This window comes from Synchiropus splendidus, chromosome 8, assembly GCF_027744825.2.
Source record: "Synchiropus splendidus isolate RoL2022-P1 chromosome 8, RoL_Sspl_1.0, whole genome shotgun sequence".
Taxonomy (NCBI): Eukaryota; Metazoa; Chordata; class Actinopteri; order Syngnathiformes; family Callionymidae; genus Synchiropus; species Synchiropus splendidus.
In genome coordinates, this window is record NC_071341.1 from 13,416,674 (window position 1) to 13,438,238 (window position 21,565).

The 21,565-nt window shown below is 50.0% G+C and overlaps 3 protein-coding genes across 4 annotated transcripts; 2 read left to right on the top strand and 1 right to left on the bottom strand.

Moving 5' to 3' along the window:
- The first annotated feature begins 464 nt into the window (after positions 1-464).
- On the top strand, positions 465-1,519 carry aqp11 (aquaporin 11). Its single transcript, XM_053874173.1, has 3 exons — positions 465-1,062; positions 1,133-1,249; positions 1,314-1,519. Exons 1-3 carry the CDS (start codon positions 465-467, stop codon positions 1,409-1,411), a joined length of 813 nt encoding a protein of 270 aa, XP_053730148.1. The 3' UTR covers positions 1,412-1,519.
- Positions 1,520-1,555: 36 nt separating this feature from the next.
- Positions 1,556-3,649, bottom strand: clns1a (chloride channel, nucleotide-sensitive, 1A). 2 transcript variants are annotated; one of them, XM_053874177.1, is made up of 7 exons: positions 3,299-3,649; positions 2,823-2,959; positions 2,492-2,629; positions 2,311-2,421; positions 1,922-2,098; positions 1,790-1,856; positions 1,556-1,725 (listed from the first exon to the last, which is right to left on the bottom strand). In XM_053874177.1, coding segments are annotated over exons 1-7 (750 nt in total). In that variant the 5' UTR covers positions 3,418-3,649; the 3' UTR covers positions 1,556-1,724. The 2 variants fall into 2 exon arrangements, with proteins under 2 accessions (XP_053730152.1, XP_053730151.1); XM_053874176.1 differs by lacking the exon at positions 1,556-1,725 and having other exon boundaries at positions 1,786-1,856.
- Positions 3,650-4,553: 904 nt separating this feature from the next.
- On the top strand, positions 4,554-15,616 carry si:ch211-137a8.2 (uncharacterized protein LOC777613 homolog). Its single transcript, XM_053872992.1, has 13 exons — positions 4,554-4,721; positions 6,812-6,999; positions 7,072-7,222; positions 7,327-7,509; positions 7,639-7,773; positions 7,904-8,098; positions 8,435-8,549; positions 8,616-8,750; positions 11,978-12,090; positions 12,541-12,771; positions 13,106-13,261; positions 13,320-13,360; positions 13,609-15,616. The coding sequence occupies exons 2-13, from the start codon at positions 6,818-6,820 to the stop codon at positions 13,772-13,774; spliced, it is 1,803 nt and encodes a 600-aa protein (XP_053728967.1). The 5' UTR covers positions 4,554-4,721; positions 6,812-6,817; the 3' UTR covers positions 13,775-15,616.
- Positions 15,617-21,565: the final 5,949 nt, after the last annotated feature.

Here is a 21,565-nt window from a genome sequence, read left to right on the forward strand (position 1 = left end):
AACTTTAATTCTGTTCCGATTTGTATATGAACCGAACTGATCCAGTACTGTCTCAGTCAAGTTTTCACGGCTCCGAGCACAGCGCTTGTAGCAACACTGCCACCTAGTGGGTTTGTGCGTGTGAGTCGGTCGGCTGTGAGCGGATCTTCGTCATCGTTTGTGGATGCGTGTAGCTTCTGTTCCACAAGCAGAATTATACATTTCACTCATGTATTTTTGTTTTGCAAATGAAAACGTGCTTGTGAGGATACATGTTGTACTTTCACCAGTGGATATCCAAATACATGGGCAAATCGTTGGCTATTTGTGGATCCCCCTCTGAGCAGTAACAAGTATTTCTGAGACAAACATGAGCCCACGGAAGTCTGACTGAGTTTGGGGGCGCAGGTCAGAGTTCATGCCGCTTTAAATCCGCGGAGCATCACTGGAGGTTGGCGCCGTCACTTCCGGCCGAGACCGCAGACATGAGCGCGGACGTGCTCGTGTCTCTCGCGGTGGTCGCGGGCTTCGTCGTCGCGAGCGAGGGCGCGCGCCGCTGCTCGGGCATCGTCCTGGCGGGAACGAGCCTCTCTGCGTACGCGCGGGAACTCGTGTGCACGTTCCAGCTGTGCTGTTGCACGCACGAGCTGAAGCTGCTGTCGGAGGTGGGCGGGATCGCGCCTCGCATCGCGCTCACGTTCACGTACGTGTTGTCGGTCGTGCACGCGCTCACCTTCCGCGGAGCCATCGCCAACCCATCCGGCGCACTCGCGCACGCGTGCCGCGCCAGGCTGTCGCGCGGCGCGGCGCTGCGGCGGGTGGCGTGTCAGTTTGCCGCAGCAGTGGCCGCGCGGGCGGCGGTGCGCGCCGTGTGGAGCCTCGGCTGGTCAGCACTTCACGCGCGTCACCGGTTGCTAGGTTACCACTGCAGCAGCCCCATCCGCGTGCCTTTGCTAATGGCGACGCTCGTGGAGCTCGCGTGCGCGTTCGCGATTCAAACCGCGATCACGCACACGCGCGCGCTGGAGGAGAAATACCGCGTGCACGCAGTCGCTGTAGTCATCACCTCAACTGTGTACGCAGGTAAGACACAACGCCTCACTGTGCTGCTCCTGCAGTGGTCAGTAGCTGACGGTGTGAACCCGGGCGGCAGGTGGGAGCTGGACAGGAGCGGTGTCCAACCCGGCCCTGGCCTTCTCCACCCAGTTCCCCTGCAGCGGCAGCTCCTTCTCCCACTACTGTGCCGTCTACTGTTTGGGCCCCCTGCTGGGTGAGTGCACGGAGCCTGCACTGCGCCTCACCTCACCTCACCTCACGCCTGCCTGCTCCTACAGGGACCAGCGCCTCCGTGCTGCTGTCTGATCGAGTGGTGCCTTGGCTGCTGAGGACGCCGGCGTCTCCATGGCAACCAGAGTCCAGGAAGGGTCAGTGAGGAGCACCCAGGCCAGAGCACCTGACAGCATGCTAGCTTTAGCACATGCCTCACCTGGACAGCAGCCTGCTGAGTGTAACTGGGCTAAAGAATAAACACGTGGTGACAATGATGATGATGATGATGAACACCAGACGTGTACAAAAGAGTGCTTTATTGATGAGTGTGCAGAAACACACAACTTCTGCTTCAGGTACAAAAACAAAAGAGCTTTGATCCGTTCAGTTCCGGTGCGTCCCCCCGCCACCACACGGGGGCGCCGTTGAGCAGAAACAGGAATGTGCTGGGATCGGGGGAACAGCTGACCAGAGAATCTGGGGAGACAGCGAGGTGAGGAGGACATCACCACGAAGGTCTGCAGGTGCAAGCCAGACTCACCAGTGATCCACGTCGGCGTCCTCGAACTGACCCGCCTCTGTGGCGCCGGCGTCCACGTCCATCCCGTCTGAAACACAGCGCACGGTCTAAGTCTGGTCCGCACCTGCGTGAGTGTGTGTTTGTGTCTCAAACCTTCGAAGTCTGCAGGGTTGGCCTGCTCAGTCCGGACTCCGGCCATGTGGTACTGCTGAGCCACGCTCTGGGCCAACATTCCCTCCAGTCTCTCCAGCGTGGCCTGGCCCTCCTGCGTCAGCGCAGACAGACCCTCCTCGCAGGTGTAGAAGGTCGGGACGTTGACGTGCCCGTGTTCTGACAGAGAGAGGGGGGTGTTACCATGGCAACGGGGGGCCCGACTGAAGGGTGCCTTACACCTGACCTACCTGCCTCTGGAGTCCAGCAGAGATCCAGGAGAGAAACAGCAGTCTGAGTTAGTGAACTCTGGGATGAGCACGCAAACACGTGGGAGCAGGTGCAACGCTTGAACACACAAGTGTGTCTGTGTGTGTGTGGGGACCACTCACCGGCCTCCTCCACGTCGTACTCATCCCCTTCAAAGTCGTTGTCCGAGTCCTGGTCTTCGGGATCCGGGTGCAGCGCCTGGCACTCACACATGGCGGCGAACATGGCGTCCACTGGGGGAGGGAAGTTTCTAGTTGTCAGTCACCCACGACGACTAGAGCGGAGGAGAGAACAGAGACTCACAGGCCGACTTGTCGCTCGGAACAAACCGGATTTCGGTGATCTTCCCCTCTTCGTCGTCGTCGTCGTCATCATCATCCTCGGCGCCGCTGTCGTCTTCATCGTCGGGAGCTTTCTCTCTCATTTCTGCTACGTTTTCATCTGAGGCCACAAACACCCAAGTCAGACCAATTCTTGACAAAACACTATGCTAGTTCAGGGTTCAAACTTCAAAATAACTGAGTTTCAGTTTGGGGTCAGGGTGAGGTTAGCCATGTGAGTTGGATGGTTAGGTTTACGGTGAGAGGCTGGGGAAAGGGTTATGCCAAAGGGAGGTCCCCATAAGGATACTGACCGCTAAGCTTTCCGTTGACCATGACGTACAGATGCTCCTGCGGGAAGGCGCTGACGTCTTTGGAGATGGCGTGGAGTCCAATGGCAGGATAGTCCAGAGAGAAGCCCAGACCGGACCCATCAAACCAGAACACTTGCCTGACCAGTCAGAGAGCGGCACCAGAGCCAGAGGAGAAACAGGGACGTGGGTCAGCACCGCCACTAAGCTAACAAACCGTCGTCATTTTCAAAGTGCCATTCACATGCATAAACGCTGACTTTGGCGCCCACTAGGGGGCGTTTCGTTTCATTATTCCCCCCTGAGGGCCACGGTTGGCCCCTGGGGCAGCGAGTTTAACCCTACATGAAGGTAGGAATATGATTTATTACACCTGGTTCCCAACAAACGGGTTAAACCTTCGCTAACTGGCGTGAAAAGAGACGGACTCTCGAGTAGCTGGTGAGTCGCGTTCAATCACGGAGCACAGCGTCACTTACGTTTCTGTGACGTACAGCGTCCCGCAGCCGAGCCGCTGGCCGTCCAGAAGCGCCGTGGTCTCGGCCTGCTCGTGTCGGACTCCCTCCGTGGGGGTCGGCAGGTTCTTCAGCAGAGCCATGACGGGCTGACCCACAGACGCAGGTGACCAGAACCTCCGCGGAACCGCCTTCGCTGCTTGAACGCTTCCCCAGAAACACAAGGCTCGTCGAGCTGGAGGTTCCGACCCACGACGAACTCGGCCCCACAGCAGCACCGAACACGCTCAACTTTTGGGTTCTGAACGCTCGACTTCTCGACACAGCTGAAATCTCGCGGCAACTCTCGGCGACTGACGCACGGAAGAGCGATGCCGCTGTCACGTCACGTCACTTCCTACAGCAGCCCCAAGCGACACTGCCACCAAGTGGCCGCCTTCAGTTGCTGCAGTTCCGTTGAACTTCCTGATACTGAAGCTTTGAATGACGCGACTACACTGAACAGTCGGAACAAGTTGCGATAAGTTTGGAACCAAAACGCAGGACAAGTATTCAGTAGAAAGTCGCTAAAGAAAATGAAAACAATGTGTAATCACATTCAACAATTACAGTTGTATAAAAAGAATTACAATTGAATAGTTTTGTTTTCATGACTGTTACTATTATTATTATTATTATTATTATTATAAGGCCACACGGCGGCCTAGAGAGTTCCGCCCGCTTTCTGCATGGAGTTTGCATGGGTTTCCCCTGGGTTCTCCGGTTTCCTCCCACAGTCCGAAAACACACTAATTTGGGGTTCAGGTTAATGGAGCACTCGAAATTGACAACAGGTGTGAATGAATGGTTGTTTACATGTGATGCTGTGATGCTAAGCTCCAATTACAAAAACAATAATAATAATTATTATTATTACTGTGACAAATCTGAATGGTAAAAGTCACATATCAACTTTCAAAGTGGAATAACAACAGTTTTATTATCGAATAACAGTAAAACATAGACCCTTTTCCCCACTCATTTAAGTTGTTCTCGCTGACTTTACAGTTACAGTGACTTGTAGTTCATATCATCATTTTCTGTTGGATTTTTCAGACACGTTTTGAGCGTCGTTTTCTCGCATTTTCTCTCTCGATTTGTGATTATTTTCTTAATTTGTTTAACTTTTTAAAACTCACTTTTCCACCACACTTTTCAAACGACATCACGTGACGTTGGTTTGACGGCTGGCCAGCTCAGGTGTGTGTATGTAGGCTAAATTGTGGGCGTGGTTCCAGCTCCGGTTACCTGCCGCTCTTCGGTTGCGGCTGGATTCCCCTGCTGCAGGTTGGCTGAGGAGCGAGTGTCCTCGGTGATCACGGAGCTCAAGCGTCACCCGGACCGTCTCCGCTCCTCTCTGTTTCCGGGTGTCGGCGGACTCTCCTCCGGAGATGAACTCGTGCGGCAGGTGAGTCTTCTCACGTCCATCATGGCTGTGTGACCGTCGCGTCCTCCCGCTGGTGTCGGCTGACCGGAAGTTCGAGGCTGTTTGCTTCCCGACGTTCATGACGTTCAGCAAACTCTCGGCTCAGTTTCACAAACCGGTTTTTCACGGCCGTGTTTGTTGACTCCCTCGGGTTAGGAGTTTACATGTGTGACGTCACGCCCTCGCTGATCATTCGTCTTTGTTTGTTTTACTGCCGTCGTTCGTTCTTACTTCCCACTTGCCCCGTTTTCCGAGTTGGCAGGACCGTCAAAGTTTCAGTGTCTAATGTGAGGCTCGGGGGCCAAATCCGGCCGTGGTAGTCACCTCAGGTGGCCCCTGGTGCAGTGGAGCACAGAGGCGCTTCATGCAAATCGGGTGATTGATGTTGCCATTTTTGTTGGACTGGACCAGATGGAGCTGAAGTTAACTGTTGCACTGAGAAGTGGAGGGAAAAACCCGAATCGCTGAGGGTCAGCACCAGAACACTGGTGGTTGTATTGTCGTGGGTTTGTGCCATCCCGTTGTCAATTGGGGAATCCACTTCTAGAATGTGTCCCACCTGCCATGGGATCATGTCACATCGGGGTTTTTAAAAAATGTTTTGCTGCTGCCACTTCCTGCCACACGCCAAACATTTCTATCCGCCAAAGACGATGTTTGTCATCAGGTGTTTGCGAAGTATATGTCTATTCCAACGCGCCATGATTGGCTGACATGGACGGGTTATTGCTTTCATTTGATATCGCTTCAGAAAGAGGATGGATTTGGTACCAGCTCCGGTCCTGTTTCATTCTCTATTGAAATACACCCGAGGCGCCCTTTTCCTGGGTTTTCAATGTCTGACAGACTTGGCAAGTTGTATTCAGGTTGTTCTTTCGCTGCTGTATTTGCATTGTTTGTTGTTCTTTATTTTGCCTCTCTTTTCTAAATATATGTATATTTTGATTTTAACGTATATATAAATATACAATTTTTTTACTTGAATGTTTTTAAGTTATTTTTCACAACATATTCACGTCAATACGTTTCCAATTTTTCTACCACACACAGATGAGATGCTGAGCAGGGTCACGACGGCTCAGATAACCAAATTATTGCGTTTGTAGGGTTAAGGTCTGACTTTTGAAATACATATAAACATCTTAGTCCGACTTCTGGAGAGAAATTGTAATGTCTCTTAGTCGGTTCCCAATCCAATCCCAATGCGGTTAATAGCGCGACTAAGCTAGCATGTAGCCCAGTAGCTGGACTACAACCAGACTGACCAGATGTCTAATAACCTTCTACACAACGTAGGAGTCGTGTGTGTAACCTGAGTCTGAGCCCATGTCTGTGGTGAGCACCTGATATCGGCTGGGTTTTGTAACTCACAACGACGATGGTCTGCGGATGTGTAGACTTGTCTTCACCTTCCTTCACTCAGACCTTTTTCATAGTTAGTTCTCACAAGAAGATGAGAAGACGTGATTTGACGACATCAACACCACGTTAGCAACCGTTAGCATGGTTGCTAAGTGAGTTCAATATCACAGTCTGAAACGGCTCCTCGCTACCTGTCAGCTTTGCCTGCTCTTCTTCTACTGAGAGCTGAAGGAAGGACTACAGAGCTTACAGCGCCACCCCTGGTCGTGGAGCTGTACTACTCAGTAGTTGGCTCGCTGTCTGCTGCGTGTGAACCGGGAGAACCAGGTTTCATTCAGCGCTGCTGAAGGTTTCGTGTTACTCTGGTGTGACCCATTTCCCACCTGCAGACACAAAGCACACACGGGCACGCGCAGTCTTGGGTTTCGTGATGTGCAGGTCCATCAGAGCTGAGGCTGGCTCGCTTGTCGGAGTGATGATGATGATGGGGGTGGGAGGTGGTGACTCCAGAACATTCCTGACTGTCTATGCAGCAATGACTGTCATTAGAGCGGCTTGAGACGCTGGTCTGACCTGGTTGTGACTGAAAGGACTCTCTCACAACACAGTTGGTCATGTACCGGTGTGTCCAGGTGCCACACTGACCTCTGACCCCTCACCATGTACATTTGTTCGACCCGACTCTATAACAACTTCATCTGCACCAGCAGGTAATCATGAAGCCCGGAGTGCACCCGTCCTATCCGGGTCAACATGGTGATGTCCCCTCAGAACCGGACCAGTGTGATGAGGCGTGGAGGGATTCTAGCCCGGTTCTGGAGTCACAAACTGACCTGGACTGGGACGACATGCTGCAGCTGGACCACAACTGGACCCTCGACCAGCCGGGAAGTGGCCCGTGAGTGACACTGACGGTTCTGATTCTGGTCCCATTCTGGGTGTGATTTTGGGTGGGGACTTTCGTATGCAGACTGGAGCAGCGCTGGGTCCTGTGGCAGGACTTCATGAAGGAGCACGCTCACCTGGATTCCTGGCTCCAGGCTGCCCAGCAGGCGCTCTCTTCCTCGAACACTGGTCATGTGACCTTTGCCGCGGCCTGTGAGGACCTGAGTCGGTTTGAGGTGAGGTGTTTGCCGTCCCGCTTGGCTCTTCAGCAGACACACGATGCTTCAGCAGACAAGTTCTCCAGTGCTCTCCTGGTCCACCGTGAAATCTCCTCTTGCAGAAGCTGCGGTGTGAGGCAGGCTCTCGGCTGCTCCAGCTGGAAGGTCTGACCCGGAAGAACCGCACGCTGACTCGGCTGTTCGAGGGCTCCATGCAGGCCCGGCTGCTGGCCCTAGCCCGGAACTGCAGCCTGCGCTGGGACGACGTCAACGTCAGGCTGGAGGGCGTCACCCGACGTCTGAAGGTGAGTAGCCCCCTGACTCCTCCCTCCATGGTGTCTTGATGGTGACCCCTCCTGGTTAAAAATATCTTGTGATGACATCATCGGGGCGCTCTGATCCACCTTCTGAAGCCGTCTCTCGTGACCTCACAGCTCTTCCTCTCTGAGTGGGAGGAGTTTGAAGCGGAGAGGGCGGAGCTTGCACAGTGGCTGACCGATCTGAACGTCCGTCTGACGGACGTGGATATCCTGACAGGAAGTACCTGCGAGAAGCTGCAGTGCCTGCAGGTGAGTCCCCACCGGACATGCATGACCTGTGACATCACTTCCTGGGGTACTTCATTCATGCCCAGGTCAAAGGTCACTTTTGTGAAAGCCCTTCATCGCGTGACTTTTGTGTCTCTTCTGTGTGTGCCAGTCGTTCCAGCACTGTGTGTGTGTCAATTCCGAGCGTGTGAACATGCTGCTACAGCGTGGCGAGTCGCTGATGCAGCGCAGCGAGACAAGCGATGCCCAGCGTGTGGAGAGCCGCCTGCTGGAGCTGCTGAGGAGCTGCAGCGATGTCTACAGCAACATCGCTCGCACTCACACGCGTCTGCTCAGCATGAGACTGGTGCACACACTTCCTGTTTATTCTGGGAGAATGTAGCCATTAGCTCGACGATGCCATCTTGATAAATGTTATCCATCATCCAGTTGTTCAGCCATTCACTTAACTCTGAGTTCATCGATGAATTCCACTCATGTGTCGCTCTATTCATCCGTACATTCGTTCACTCATTCATTCTCGCAGTCACTCTGTTCATCCATTCATGTATCCATGCCTCCATTCTTCATGCAACCAGCCATCGTTTAAGCCGTGCCTTTCTTCACTCATTCATCCACACAGGGGAGCGATAGAATCACCACTTCATCTGACTCACTTGAGTCCTCCTGGGTTCTCTTCCAGGTCTTCGAGGACGACTGGATCTTGCCTCGGGCTTCGGACTCAGGCTGTCCGTCCGAGAGTCTGCTGGAGGACGACGGAGCGCTGAACCTGGACCTGCTCTCAGCGCCCCCCGCAGGTAGACTGAACGCTGCTGAGCTGGATCGAGCGGTGAACGAGTGCTCTCTCCAATCCACGCACCCAGACTCGCACCCGTCCCCTCCCCGGTCGCCCTCGCCTGTCCACGAGCACCTGGGACTGGAGTGGGACCCCTCTGTGGACGTGGGCCGGTCCCTCACACCAGACGGCGCCGACTCGTCCTATTTCAGCACCAGCACTGGTGAGAGGATTAATTGCCCTCCTTCCTTCATGTGTCCATCCTTCCTTCTGTGTCGATACATGTATGAATCTGTTCACCCATTCATTTATGGAGTTGTTCAGTCGTGCTTCTTTTTTTATTTCCCATCATTTGACTAATTCTTCTTTCCAGTCGTTTGAATTATTTCTGAATCTCTTCATCATTACGTGTATCCATTCAGCCATTCATAATTCTACATTTGTGTAAGAACTAGGGGTGTCAATAGATTAAAAAAAATTAACTAATTAATCTCATTATCTTTAATTTATTAATCGCGATTAATCACAATTAAAGGTTGAAAGTCTGTGTATTCCAAAACTATTAAGATATGTAGCTTGAAAGAGATTAGTAAACCAGTCACGTAATTTGTAATTTTTTTTATTTATTTATTTTTTTTATTCAGGCAAATACAAATCACAAGAGCTGTTTGCTTACAAACCAATGCCGTGGCCAAAACAACATCAAAATAAAATTGAATTAAAAAAATAAAAATAAATAAATAAATAAAACTAAAGAAAACCAAGAGCAGACAAATCTGCTTCTTCTATGAAATGACGCAGCTTACCCATCACAACACAGCCACTGGTATCTCAAACAATGAACAACTATATTGCCACAAAAAGACTATAAAGTGACCTAACAGTATATCAAGTGCTCAAAATAAACTTAAACATTCACATTGTTATTGGTATAGTGCAAAAACACTTTAACTTTAACACTTTAAACTAGGAAAATCTCTTTGGCTTTCTTCACTGAATTAGGCTTAACTTTGCTTTTCTTGCAGCCAGTTACTGAGACACACAAGCTTATTAACATTTTCTGGAGTCAATGCTGCTCTTTTCTTTTGGACAATGTGGCCTGAAAGTGAAAACAGACGTTCACAAGGCACTGTGGTTGCAGGGGTTGACAGGTATTTCTGAGCTATACCTGCAAGCCTGTTGTGTGTGTGTTGCCTTTCTGACCACCACTTTAATGGACAGTCCCCAAACTGTATTTTTGGCTCTGCCCTGTAGCGAGTCAAAGCTTCGTTTTCAGACTCCTCCGACTCCTCATCTGATTCTGTATCAGAGGAGGCCATCAAGAAGGGGAATGTCTTCTGCTTCTTCTTCTTCGGCTCCTCTACCTCTCTTCTGTCAGATGAAGAACGCTTCCCACTTTCTAGCATCAGCTTGTGAAGTAACTCCCATACCTCACCTCGTTCCTCTTTGGGAAGGCACTTCAAGTCCTTGAACCTTGGGTCACACACAGTTGCAATCTTCAACCAAGGTAGATTGGTTCTCTCCTTACGGCTGACAAGGTCTGCTCTGAAGGTTTCTTTAAATTTTAAAACATAGGCAGAATCATCGTCAGTCACCGCCATCACTCTGGACAAGTGGCACAAGGCTGGCAAGACCACTGAACATGAAACATACTGCTCTCCTCCAAGTAGTTCAGTGACATATCTGCAATAGAAGGTACAGTTTTAAGGCCTTTTTTCAAGCAATCAATAAACAGTTGTATTTCATTATTTCTGTGAGGACCTCTCATTGACATAATCACCAGCCTCTAACCCTCAACCATCCAAAACATATGGCCAACCTTAACCAGGATTCTGAACCAAACTTGCACCTAATTATAATAAATTACTTTTACTGATGTTTAACCCTCTAAACCTTGTGAGGACAGACCAAATGTCCTCACAAGAAGGTGGCCTGTCAAGACTTGGTACTCACAAGTACTGTAAAACATTCCCAGACACACACGCAGACACAAACACACACTGCACACACTGAACCACATATGAGAGAGGACAAAAGATGTACTTGCCTGCATGGCTCAAGTAAGTGCTCCAGCTTCTCCAGTTTAGAAAGCTCTTGTGCTGTCAACATCACAATGTTGGTCTTGTGCTGAGCCAGGGCTGCAGCCAGTGGATCCTTGTTTCGTTGGATTCGTTTGATCATCTCCAGAGCAGAATTCCACCGGGTGGAGACATCCTGAACCAGTGATTCTTCCTGCTGTCCGTGTGCAGTCTGTTGTGCTCTTAAATCACGAGCATTTGATGGGCTGTGTTTGAAATGTCCAACTATTTTCCGGCTTTTAGCCAGGACGTTTTCAAAACCGCTGTCTTTTAGGGCGACGGTGACTGTCCGTTGCAATATGTGAGCAGCGCAGGGCAGATGTTCGAACGGCAGTAGCCTGGCAGCAGCGATCATATTACGAGCGCTGTCGGTTCCCAGTGTTGTTAGTTTATCACTCACTTTCCACTCCGTGGCAACATCGAAGAATTCCTGCGCACAAGTCTCCGCTATAAGTCGTGACTCTGTTTTCTTTACAGTCAAAGCAAGCGATCGCATTTTCCAGTCTTCGTCAATAAAATGTGCCGTGACACCGAGGTAGTTGTCATTGATGAACGATGTCCAGTGGTCACCGGTGAGGGCGACGTAAGCAGCTTTGTCAAGCATGCTCATTACGAGTGCTCTTTCGGTGTCAAAGAGTTGATGAATGTGAGTCATAACTGTGCTCCTTGACGGTAGTTCAAATGAACTGTCCCCCGATGCCAATCGTAAGACATGCTTAAGTCCAGCATCCTCCACAATGTTAATTGGCCGACAATCGCCGGCAACCCAAACCGCCAACGCATTCGTGATTTTTTCTTTCACAGGTTTGGAGATTGACCGACTGTACTCGGGAAGCGTTGTCTGGCGGCTGGTAGAAGATGCGGTGCTTTCCGTTGGGTGTTTCGCTTTCAAATGATATCGTAGCGTGGACGTACTACGGTGGTAGCGGAATTCAGACTTACAAATTGAGCACACAACTTTAGAGCGGTCTGTTGTTCCGTCACTCAGCGTTTTGAAAAAAAACTTTCCATCCAACAATCCTCTTCCAACGTTCTCCATCGCATCCAATCTGGTGTTAGCGCCAGTCGATTACACGCAAAACCAAGACCCGGATGTCCAAAACTTTCCAGCTTCGGTGTCAGGTGTCGCGCATGCGCAGTGACGTAAATTTGGTTAACGCCGTTAAATTATTTTAATTAGTTAATCACAGTCACATTAATCTCGTAGATTAACGCGTTAACGTCGACAGCCCTAGTAAGAACTGATCCATTCATGTATTCATCCACTTATCCACTGCCAGTGTTCATCTGTTCATCCTTTGTGGTTGCCATTCAACCACGGATGTTGCAGTATATTCTCTGCTGAACCTCGAGTTTGTTCTTCTGTTCCCAGGTCCCGGGCACAGAGATGGTCTGAAGAGGCGGAGCTACCTCAGCTCTCTGGGCTCTTGGTCTGACATCAGCAATGACGTCATCAACCAGGAGCCCAATCTGGCCAGCTTCAGGGTGAGTTCTTCTCCACCTGTAGAGGGCGCAGTCGTCCTTTTCTCTCTCTCTCTCTCTGGCACTTCCTGCAGTTCACTTATTTCTCCATTCACGTGTCCACTCATCGTCTTATGACTTCACACATTCACTCATTCATTCAGCCCTCAGTTCACTTCAGTAATCATTCATTTCTTCAGCCCTTCATTTATAGGTTTCATTCCCTGTTATACTTTTCATTGCCACTATTCGCCCATTCATCTTCCAGATTCATCCCTTTACTTCTTTGTTCATGTGCTCATCCAACCTTAAATCTTATTCGGCCACACTTCGCTCCTTCCATCTTCATTCATCCATTCATCCTCCACTGTTGTTGTCATCCATCCATCCGATCGTCCATGTTCAGATCATCCGACCATTCAGTTGCCATCCATCCTGCAATCCACTCATGTGTTCATCCTTTCTGTTGTCCAGCAGACGGCCCAGGACCCGGCTCCTCGTCCCCCCTCGTTGGTCTCAGTGAGGGACCCCAGACCTGGCCCGTCCAGCGAGTCGTGGTCCACCTCCACACCGGACCGCGACGCCGCTGAGCTCTTTGGCTACGGCGGCCGACGTGTGCGTGCGTGGCTGGGGGTCCACAGCTCCGCCAATTCAGATGAACCCATGTCCTGTTGCAAGGCGGTTCAGACTGAGCCACAGGAGGAGGCGAGTCCAGAATTCTTATTACAATTAATGTTTTCATTGCTCTATTTTTTTACTTCAGACAGAAGTTTTGATTTTCAGTTTGCGATGTCTGTGTCGACCACACGGAGGCGCTGTTAGTCCGACTGTGGGTCATTTGATCGTGTTAAACATAGTCCCCTACTATCTGGAAATAACGGGTGTTGGACCCGCCCACTTGTGGATGAAAACAATAACTCAAAGCAATTGAAAGCTTATGGTTGTGTTTTTGAATGATGAAACAAGGCTTTCTGAGATCAGAGTCAAACTCTGGAGCCAAAAGTAACTTTTCTTAACAAGCGACTTCTCCGTCTCCCAGTCCCACCTGGGCATGAGCCACGATGCCGCCCAACAGCTGCTGGTTCGGACAACTCGACATTGCTCCGAAAATACCAGTCGCCTCGGTCCGGACGCCGCCCCTGCATGGTCACATGACCTCGCCGCGCTCCCTGGTTGGACAAGGGAGAAGCTGCAGGTGAGCAGAGCGTCAGGATTACTGTTGACTTGAGGATTGAACGATGTTTGTTTTTCAGTCGGAGGAAGAGTCGTGCTGCGACCAAGCCGAGCAACTGCGGTGAGGGAAACTTTAATAATGCAGCAATCCATGCAGTGGTTACAGCTCCTGCTGGGAAAAAATGCAATAACAAAAACAGTGAAACTGAAAAATAAGGAACTTGTTTTTGTTTTTAAAAAAAAATAGAAGTAGGGATGAAAAGACACAATGTTTGATCAGAAATATCGGAAAAGCTTCTAGGACCCATGAGAGTTGTTCAGTTTCACGGACCGCCAGCGCCACGACTGACCCGGTTGTCTCATCCACAGCAGCTCTCCACGCCTGCGTCCGTGCTCGTGGCTCCTCCTGCTGGCCGCCGCTCTGGCCCTGCTGCTGTGGCTGCTGTGGCACCTGCTGGAGCCGCCGTGTCACCGCAGCAACCGCATGACGCATGCGCTCCACCTAACCTACATCAACGGACCACCGCCCACCTGACCGCCACGATCTGGCGGAGGAACACCATGGTTAGTTAGCGGCTGGCAGGGAACTTGTGGGCGGGCCTGATGTGTGTTTCTCCGTCAGAGGTCACAACCTCTCCAGGACTCACGGCAGCTTTTTTCCTTGGAGCCAAACAACGTCCGGCTCTCTGACGAAACTCAATTTGATGACTCTGCACTTCGTTGCTGTCCACCTCCGAAGTCTGGAAGTAATGCAATTTGGGCTTAAAAACTTTTTTTTAAAGCTTCTAGTCAGGAATAAATAAATGTTTTTTAAATCATCATTTCTTCTATGTCAGTGATCCGAATCGGCCATTAGCGTTCGGAATGACGGAAACATCCTGTTCTTCCTGACACTGTGACCCAAGACTCTGTGCTCATATGATCGTTTTTCTTTTCAAAAGCTGTGATATGAGATTTAAATCGGAGGGACAGTGACTCGTCTCGGAATGTTGCAATCGTTCCAAACTCCTGTTCTCCTGCGTCAAAGCATTTGTTTAACAAAAACATCAATATTTCTCCGCTAATAAGGTGTTCAGCGTGATGTCATCGGCAAACATGAACACCGTGTGCCGGGGAAACAAGTCTGAGCAGACTCTTGTCAGGAACTCTCCATTGCCAAGTCATCAGACTCAGATGAACATCTTCGAGCGCCAAAATAAGAAAAAGACCAGATTAAGTACAGACTTGTGTAAAATAGTAATATTCTTTTATCATAATGTTTCATTTGGTAGCACGTAGCATATTGGATGTTAGATCTAAATGTGATGCAAACATGAGCACTTCTCTTGCTTCTTTTTGTTCATACAGGAGTTGCCTAACTAAAAACACTCATCTTTGTCTAAAAAAAAAAAAAAAAAAAAGTAATAAGAGTGCGTGTGTATATTTTTTTTCTTCATGTCACTTTTACTTAAAAACATAAATTTAGCGCCTTTGTTTCCGTCCAAACTCTTTGAGTTAAGAACTATTTGTAAATCTGCGCAAAAATCATCTGTAACACATTCATCATGTTCTGAAAATGCCTCACAATATTGTTTGTTTTATCTTTTGTGTGTAATGGAAACGTATCGCCCCCTGCAGTTGTCACCAAGTACTTGAGCTAAGGTACATTCTGCAGCCTCAAGTTAGATTGTGATGTTTACGATCTATATTTGTCGCCTTCAAGCACGCGGTTCTGCGTTATTAGCCTGACGTCGTCTGCAAACAATAGCACTTTGTAACGGAAACAGAGACATTGAATTACATAACTATTCTGTTGACTTTCGTCCAAACTCTGAGTTGACAACTACTGGGCATCAAGTCGACTGTGACCTCTAAAGCGCTTTGAGGCGAAAATGTTTTTTCATACCACAAAAGTTCCATAGCTTCCCCTATGACGGCTTCGTTGGAAAATATTTGCCATTTCATAAGTGAACATTTGTTGCGGTGAAGAGCTTTCAGTATGACATCATCTGCAAACATCAGCACTTTAACACCTCTGCACGGCGACCGAGAAGCCAATTTTATAGTTTTATTGTTCAATAAAAACACCCCTCGTTGGTCTCAGATTAATTTCCCGCTAAATCTCTGACTGTAATTTAGCGAAGTGGTTTCCAAAGCCATGTTTCACGCCAGTCTCTCGGCGAACATCCTCATAACATTTTCTGACACGAATAAGAAGCTCATCAAAGTGCCGTTTTATTTCACGTGTGAATGTTTACGAATGAAACTTTTCATAGAGATTTCTTTGCGTGGTTGTCTTGGCTGTTAGCGGCCATGCTAGTAGTATTGTTCGCTGCTCCAAATGTGTGTTTTGATTCTGAAAATTTGTCTCTGTCTCAGCAGTTGAAATAAAGTTTTGTCTATGGGCGTGTTTGAAGTTATTCTGCAGCTAAGCTAGTTAGCGTCGATGGGAAACTGGTTTAAATATTTGAAATGCTAATCTAAGTGAGCAGCTAGCCAGGACTAGCTGGTTCATGCTTTATTACTCTAAATGTTTTTACCACTGGAACTTGAGGACTCTTGGAGAACCTTGCAGTTTTGACTCGGACGTTGAGCAGCACCACACACTCTGACTGCTGGAACCAACACAACTGTGCGGAATCTGCCCAGGACCTGTGTTCTGACTCATTTGACTCATTGGCAGGACCTCAATAGTGTCAGGAGACCTCAGACTTTATCAGGACTCACTTTACTGGACTCAAGTGTGCAGCTAACAAGTGACATCATCGCTATGCTCCTGAGTTGTTGTTCAAGAAGGATCCTGACTCCCGTGGAGGACTTGGACTCTCAAGGGTCAGACAGTGGCTAGAGGTGTGTGGCAACATGTAAGAAACCTTTGTAACCACTGCTGCTGAGGGTTGGTTGCCATATTTGTAGTCCAAGATTCTTCCAATGAACAGTTAAACATGAGGCTGTGTTTGTGTGTGTGTTCCTGGTTTAGCTATACATTTTGGCTGGTCCTGGTGTTTGAGGGTTAGAACTTCAAAATAACTGGGTCCTTCAGTTTGGCTCAAACATGTTTGGTTTTCGTTACAGTAATTTGCTTGTGATCCGTGCGTGTATCTCTGCATGTACTGTTGCGTGTGTGTGTGTGCAAACATCCCGTCAGGTGTGTCTGTGTACACACCTGTGATTGTTTGTTTAGGTGTGTGTGTGTGCGTGTGTGTGTGTGTGAGAGAGATCCCATGGCGTCCTCACGTGTCTGCAGAGTCACTGTGATTGGTGACACTGTTAATACAGTTAATGAGGATTAGCTGTGCGTGCGCGTCCCAAGTGTAATGAGGATTCATTCTCCTTGTCTGTCACTAGGTGGAGTGGATGTGTGTTTATGTCTGTTTGTTTGTATGTGTGAACCCATCAGTGTGTCAGTGCACCCAGTGGGTTGTTTCCATCTCATCCTACTTTGTGGGGACCAATTTTCGACAAAACACACACACAAAACACACTTTGGTTCAGAGTCCTGGTTCAGGTGAGCCATGTGTTTTAGCGGCTTAGGTTTAGGGGCAGAGGCTGGGGAAAGGGTTATGGCAATGAGAAACCTCACAACGGATAGAAATACAAACGCTCGGGCGTGTGTACACACATGTACATGTGAAGTTGTTTTCTCAGTGTGTTTGGATGTGTATTCAGCTGCCTGCCAATGGTACCTGCGAGTGTGTGCTGCTGCTTCACACACCAGCGTGGTGTGTGTGTGATTGTGTTCTTCTGGTGCCAGGCTGAATGTGTGCGGGTTTGACAGGACAAGACAAGGGTTGTTCGGAGGGGGGGTGAAGTGGGGGCGAGCCACAGAAAATAATTTCATCATCGAGGAAGAAGCCTATGACCTTCTGACCTGGAGGTCGTGAGACCCGTAGCGGGGTTTGTCCCGAGTCTCAGGGACGGGCGAGGGAATTCGGGTTTCGGTCTTCCAGAGCGTCTCGTGGCGTTGTGAGAGAACTGCGGCCGCGCTGCCAACGGCGCAACACTCTGCATCGTGTCAAAAGAGGTTCATTCCTGAAGCGTTGCGGTTGTTCCTTCGTCTCTCTCTTGTCGACACATTCCAGACGCATTCCGGGTCCGGAGCCTCTCAGCTCAGGAATTTGGGTAATTTCACTCTGTATTCTGAAGAAAACAGCAATTGTGTCGGAGAATAATGAACGTTTGAGCAGGTCCTTGTTCACACTAGACCCCGGGGCCCCCGGTCACCACGGACTGTGTTGCCTGGAGCTTCACGCCAAGATGGCTCATCACAGCAGAGCTCCTGGGAACGAGACCTCGGGCTCCCACCCTGACTCCTGCCGCCCATGAGGGGCTCGGAGGAGAGCTGCTGCGGCTTGTCACATGACCTGCCACAAGCAAGAGAGGGCTGTGGTCACCAATCATGTGACGCACAACCGTAAACAACAAGGCGTCGCCCGCATGTGTGTGTCAGCGCTGGATAAAGTCGGGATGTTCCCTCAGCTCATGTACTTGGATCAGTGCCCATGATACTCACACACGTTTGTCTCTCTATCCTTGTCGTGACCACTCACTGCAATTCAAAACACATGGCTAACCTTAACCGGGACTCTGAGCCAAAGTGAGACCCAGTTATTCTGAAGTCTTCATCCACAAATTGAGGCTTGGACTTGTGGGGACTGGCAAAAAAATGTCCCCACAAGGAGGTGTGTTTCCAAGAATTGGTCACCGCAAGTATCACTAAACTGCACACAGATAAACAAATGTGTGTGTCCAATTTGTGCACAATGAGAGACTGTCTTTTTCTCATGTGTCGACAACAGTTACACACTCCGTGTCTCAGTGACTCACACACACATTCAAGATCACACAAATGGATGAACAGAAATAGACACTTGTACAAACACACTTCACGCATTATAGGGAACAGTTAAAAATAGAAGCAAATCTGCTCTTCCAGATCCTGAATCTTCATCGCCCTCTTCGTCACCGTTTCTGCCACGGTTAGCGCCGCTAGCTAGTCTGAACTCATGACTCTGGGAGCTTGTTTTGTCGAACAACCAATCAGAGCAGAGGGCTGCTCAGCTGGACCAATCAGGAGGCTGCGTCTGTTTCACTCCTTAAGCTTTCCGTTGCTTGTCACCGGGGGAGCGAGACTCACCACTGGAAGGCAGAGTGGACATGGGCTCACAGCAGCTTTTCGTCATCACGTTCTCTAAACACGGGGTCGCCGCCCCCTCAGCTGACTTTCTTTACTGAAACTGAATTGTTTTTCAAAGGTCAAGTAATGAACGTGAAATCATATGTACGATCACATAGTGGGACCCATTAAACTGTCATGTGTCCGGCCACGTGCTGTGCCTGGCTCCAGCTCTGAAGACACGTTTCAACTTCAATAGTTTTCAAAGACAGACATTTCTGACGCACTTTTACAAAGTCAGTCTTCACAGGATTGTAGATGTTTTTTACTCCTGAGGTGTCCACCAGGGGACCAATGGAGCAGACCTAGGACCACATTTTTTTAATAAACTTAAACCATGATATCGTCAAGTCTGTTCCGTTTCCAACCAACCTGTGGCCATTGCACCTTCAGGGTCATTGCAGTGCTGTGGCTTGGTGGACATGGAACTTAAGCTTCTGCTCAAGGACCTTTAAAAGCCAAGAGGTCAGGAAGCCACGTGCTTCCACGGGTCTGTTCCACTTTGCACTTCCCACCCTGGTGTTTCTGGAGATGCTGCCCCTGCGTCCGTCTGACACTCAGGTGTCCTGTCAAACAGGAAGCATTAGAATAGGATGAGTGAAGTGTCCTTGTCTCCATGTCCATTGGCTTCCCTGAGGTTCTCATGACCAGACCGTTCCCATTGTGTCCGGCACAGCTCAAGGAAGTGTCTAGGTTTTTGTAACACCCAAGTCTAGCAAACTCTCTCGGCATAAGGTTCTCGTGGTCCGAGAGACGACAAATGATCAGCACTTACAAGTCTGTTTGTGACGTGGTCTTCAGCGTGATGTCTCCTGTGCCTAGCATGGGGTGATCTTGAGTCAAGCTTGGAGAAGCTCCTCCAAGGCTGAGAAAAACAAATCTAGTAGTTTGGGGGTTGGACTCAGTGGGAAGGGCACTTTCTAATCCATGAATGGGTGCAAGCATTTTTAGCTGTGGTTGACCGGTTTGCCTACCAGAAGGTCCGTCATATACTGAGGTTGGGCCAGTGCAGCACTCAAGTGTGGTCCAAACACATCACGAGTCAGGACTTTTGAATAAACTCGCTTGAGACGCCTTTGTGCTGTGAGCGCTGTGGCCGCTAGGTGTCCCCGGACTCTGGATCTTCAGACCCATGTCTCCTGTGGGAACGAACTCCGAGCTTTGTCCTGCTTTGCCCTGCAAATCTGTCCATCAGTCAAAGTGTCTGATGTTTACTTCGCTCAGATTATCCGTTAGTCTGATTTGAGCAGCTGCCGCCGCGCGACATCTATCAACAACTGCTTGTTGGAGAACCGCCGCGGCAGCAGATGTTGACGCCAGAGAAAGTCTCCGCGCTTCCCCGTTTAGCCTCCCAGCAGGAGATTTGAACTTCCGACACATTTACACCTAATCCATCGGCCGCTGTGTGGGGCCTGAATCAGCGCCGGGAGTCATGTGACCCGACTGTGCTCAAACGGGGACGAGCTTAAGAGTGCGTGCAGGTTCAGAGAGAGGGAGGTCACATGACGGCTCGGACTCGCCAGGAACCGTCACAGTCGAGCTGCTAGCACGAGCTCCAACCTGATGCACAAAAATATCAACGTTCGTCTTCGACCCCGACATCGCAGCTGAGCTGTCGCCGCCCGGTCACTCCGGTTCACCGGCCTCGCATGTCAAGATTCCCAAAATGTTTGGAAAAGAAGCTTGCTAATGGCTAGCATCATTAGCATGGTGAAAGCTAAATCTGGATCAGGAAGCGCCTCTGCGTCTGCACTGATGACCCTCTCCCGATGTAGCGCCCCCCGCAGGTCAATCCTGAGCCAGCTGACAGCTGGGATTAGCACCAACAACCCTGGCAGGCTGGGACTGCACCACGTAGACAGATGAGTTTCGAACTCAACCTTAGGTTTGACGTGGGCATCGAACCTCCTCAGATTGGTGACCTCAACGCCCTGGTGTAAAACGCAGACTCACTCCCCCCCGGCAGCGTCATGTTCACGGCCCGGCCAATGGGAAGCCTCCCCGTTGATTAGCCGGCGGTGATCTCATTAGGAAGCCCCGCCCACCCAAAGCGGGAGGAGTAGTGGGGGGGTGAGGGTGAGAGAGGACAGATACTAGAGCGAGAACAGAAGGATTTACGGGTGACGTAACTGATGCAACACTTTCTTCCCGCCATGCTGAGCCGAGACAGCGACCACTCCATCCTCTTCTCTTTTCTCTCCTCTGACCTCTCTCTCTCTCTCCCCTCTCTCTTTCATCCTCATTCCTCTTTCTGCTGCTTCTCCCCTTCTTCACTTCCTCCTCTGGTTAACTTTCTATTTCTCCTCTCGATCCTCTTCTTTTTTTTTTTTACTCCTCAGGCTTCCGCTCAACTTTGGCCATGTGGCTGCTCTTCTCTCTTTAGTCCATCTGGCTGCTCGCTACTTTGCAAGACTCTCAATTGACCTCACATGACCTCGCCACATTCCAGAGCTCAGTCGTTCAGCAGAGACACAGAGTAGAGCTGAACGGGGATCAACACAGTCTCACGTCATTGTGAGGGGGTCAAACTTCCAGGGTCATGAGGAGAAGAGGTCTGATTTGGCGGGTCAACCCCTCCCCCCCTCGACCCCTGGACCAGAAAGTTTGTGTGTGTGTGATGAGTCAGAGTTTGCTTCAATAGTTTGGTGACAATGAGGATCAGCAATGGGGGAATTTGGGAGGGGGGTCATGCATCACAGCAGAGACTGAAAGGAGACAAGCCCCGCCCACTGTTGCCCCCCCACTCCTCTCCTCCACCTGTTCCTCCTCCAGGACCCCTCCCCCATCCTAGCTGTGACTCAGTGGCATCTTCCTTTATTCCTCTAGTCACTCCTGTTCACCTCTTTACTCCCCCTGTGTTTAGTGTGACCCGCACCCCCCCTCCACCTGTAGAGCTGGGAGCTGCCTTGGAAGAGACTTTCACGTTGAGGTCGCACGCTTCTTACTCACCAACACAATTTTCACCCTTCTCGCTCCTCCTCCTTCATTCTCCTATCTCCATCTCTCGCTGTTACTCCTCCAGTCAACATTGATCAGATATCCAAGTTAATCCAGCTAAACCCCTCCGCTTATAGCCCTCCGTTTCTCCACCAATCAGGGAGCTGGTAGCTGACTTTGGGAGATGAAAGCTCCGTCCTGATTGGCTGCCGGCTCTGCACGTGCCCAGTACAC

Excerpts from the sequence above, each read along its gene's own strand:
- aqp11 (XM_053874173.1), top strand. The coding sequence starts at position 465 with ATGAGCGCGGACGTGCTCGTGTCTCTCGCGGTGGTCGCGGGCTTCGTC. Across the intron at positions 1,063-1,132 it reads CACCTCAACTGTGTACGCAG|GTGGGAGCTGGACAGGAGCG; the intron begins GTAAGACACAAC and ends CCCGGGCGGCAG. Across the intron at positions 1,250-1,313 it reads CTGTTTGGGCCCCCTGCTGG|GGACCAGCGCCTCCGTGCTG; the intron begins GTGAGTGCACGG and ends CTGCTCCTACAG.
- clns1a (XM_053874176.1), bottom strand. The coding sequence starts at position 3,417 with ATGGCTCTGCTGAAGAACCTGCCGACCCCCACGGAGGGAGTCCGACAC. Across the intron at positions 2,422-2,491 it reads TCCGAGCGACAAGTCGGCCT|TGGACGCCATGTTCGCCGCC; the intron begins GTGAGTCTCTGT and ends TCCCTCCCCCAG. Across the intron at positions 1,857-1,921 it reads CAACCCTGCAGACTTCGAAG|ACGGGATGGACGTGGACGCC; the intron begins GTTTGAGACACA and ends GCTGTGTTTCAG.
- si:ch211-137a8.2 (XM_053872992.1), top strand. The coding sequence starts at position 6,818 with ATGAAGCCCGGAGTGCACCCGTCCTATCCGGGTCAACATGGTGATGTC. Across the intron at positions 7,510-7,638 it reads GCGTCACCCGACGTCTGAAG|CTCTTCCTCTCTGAGTGGGA; the intron begins GTGAGTAGCCCC and ends GTGACCTCACAG. Across the intron at positions 13,262-13,319 it reads GGACAAGGGAGAAGCTGCAG|TCGGAGGAAGAGTCGTGCTG; the intron begins GTGAGCAGAGCG and ends TTTGTTTTTCAG.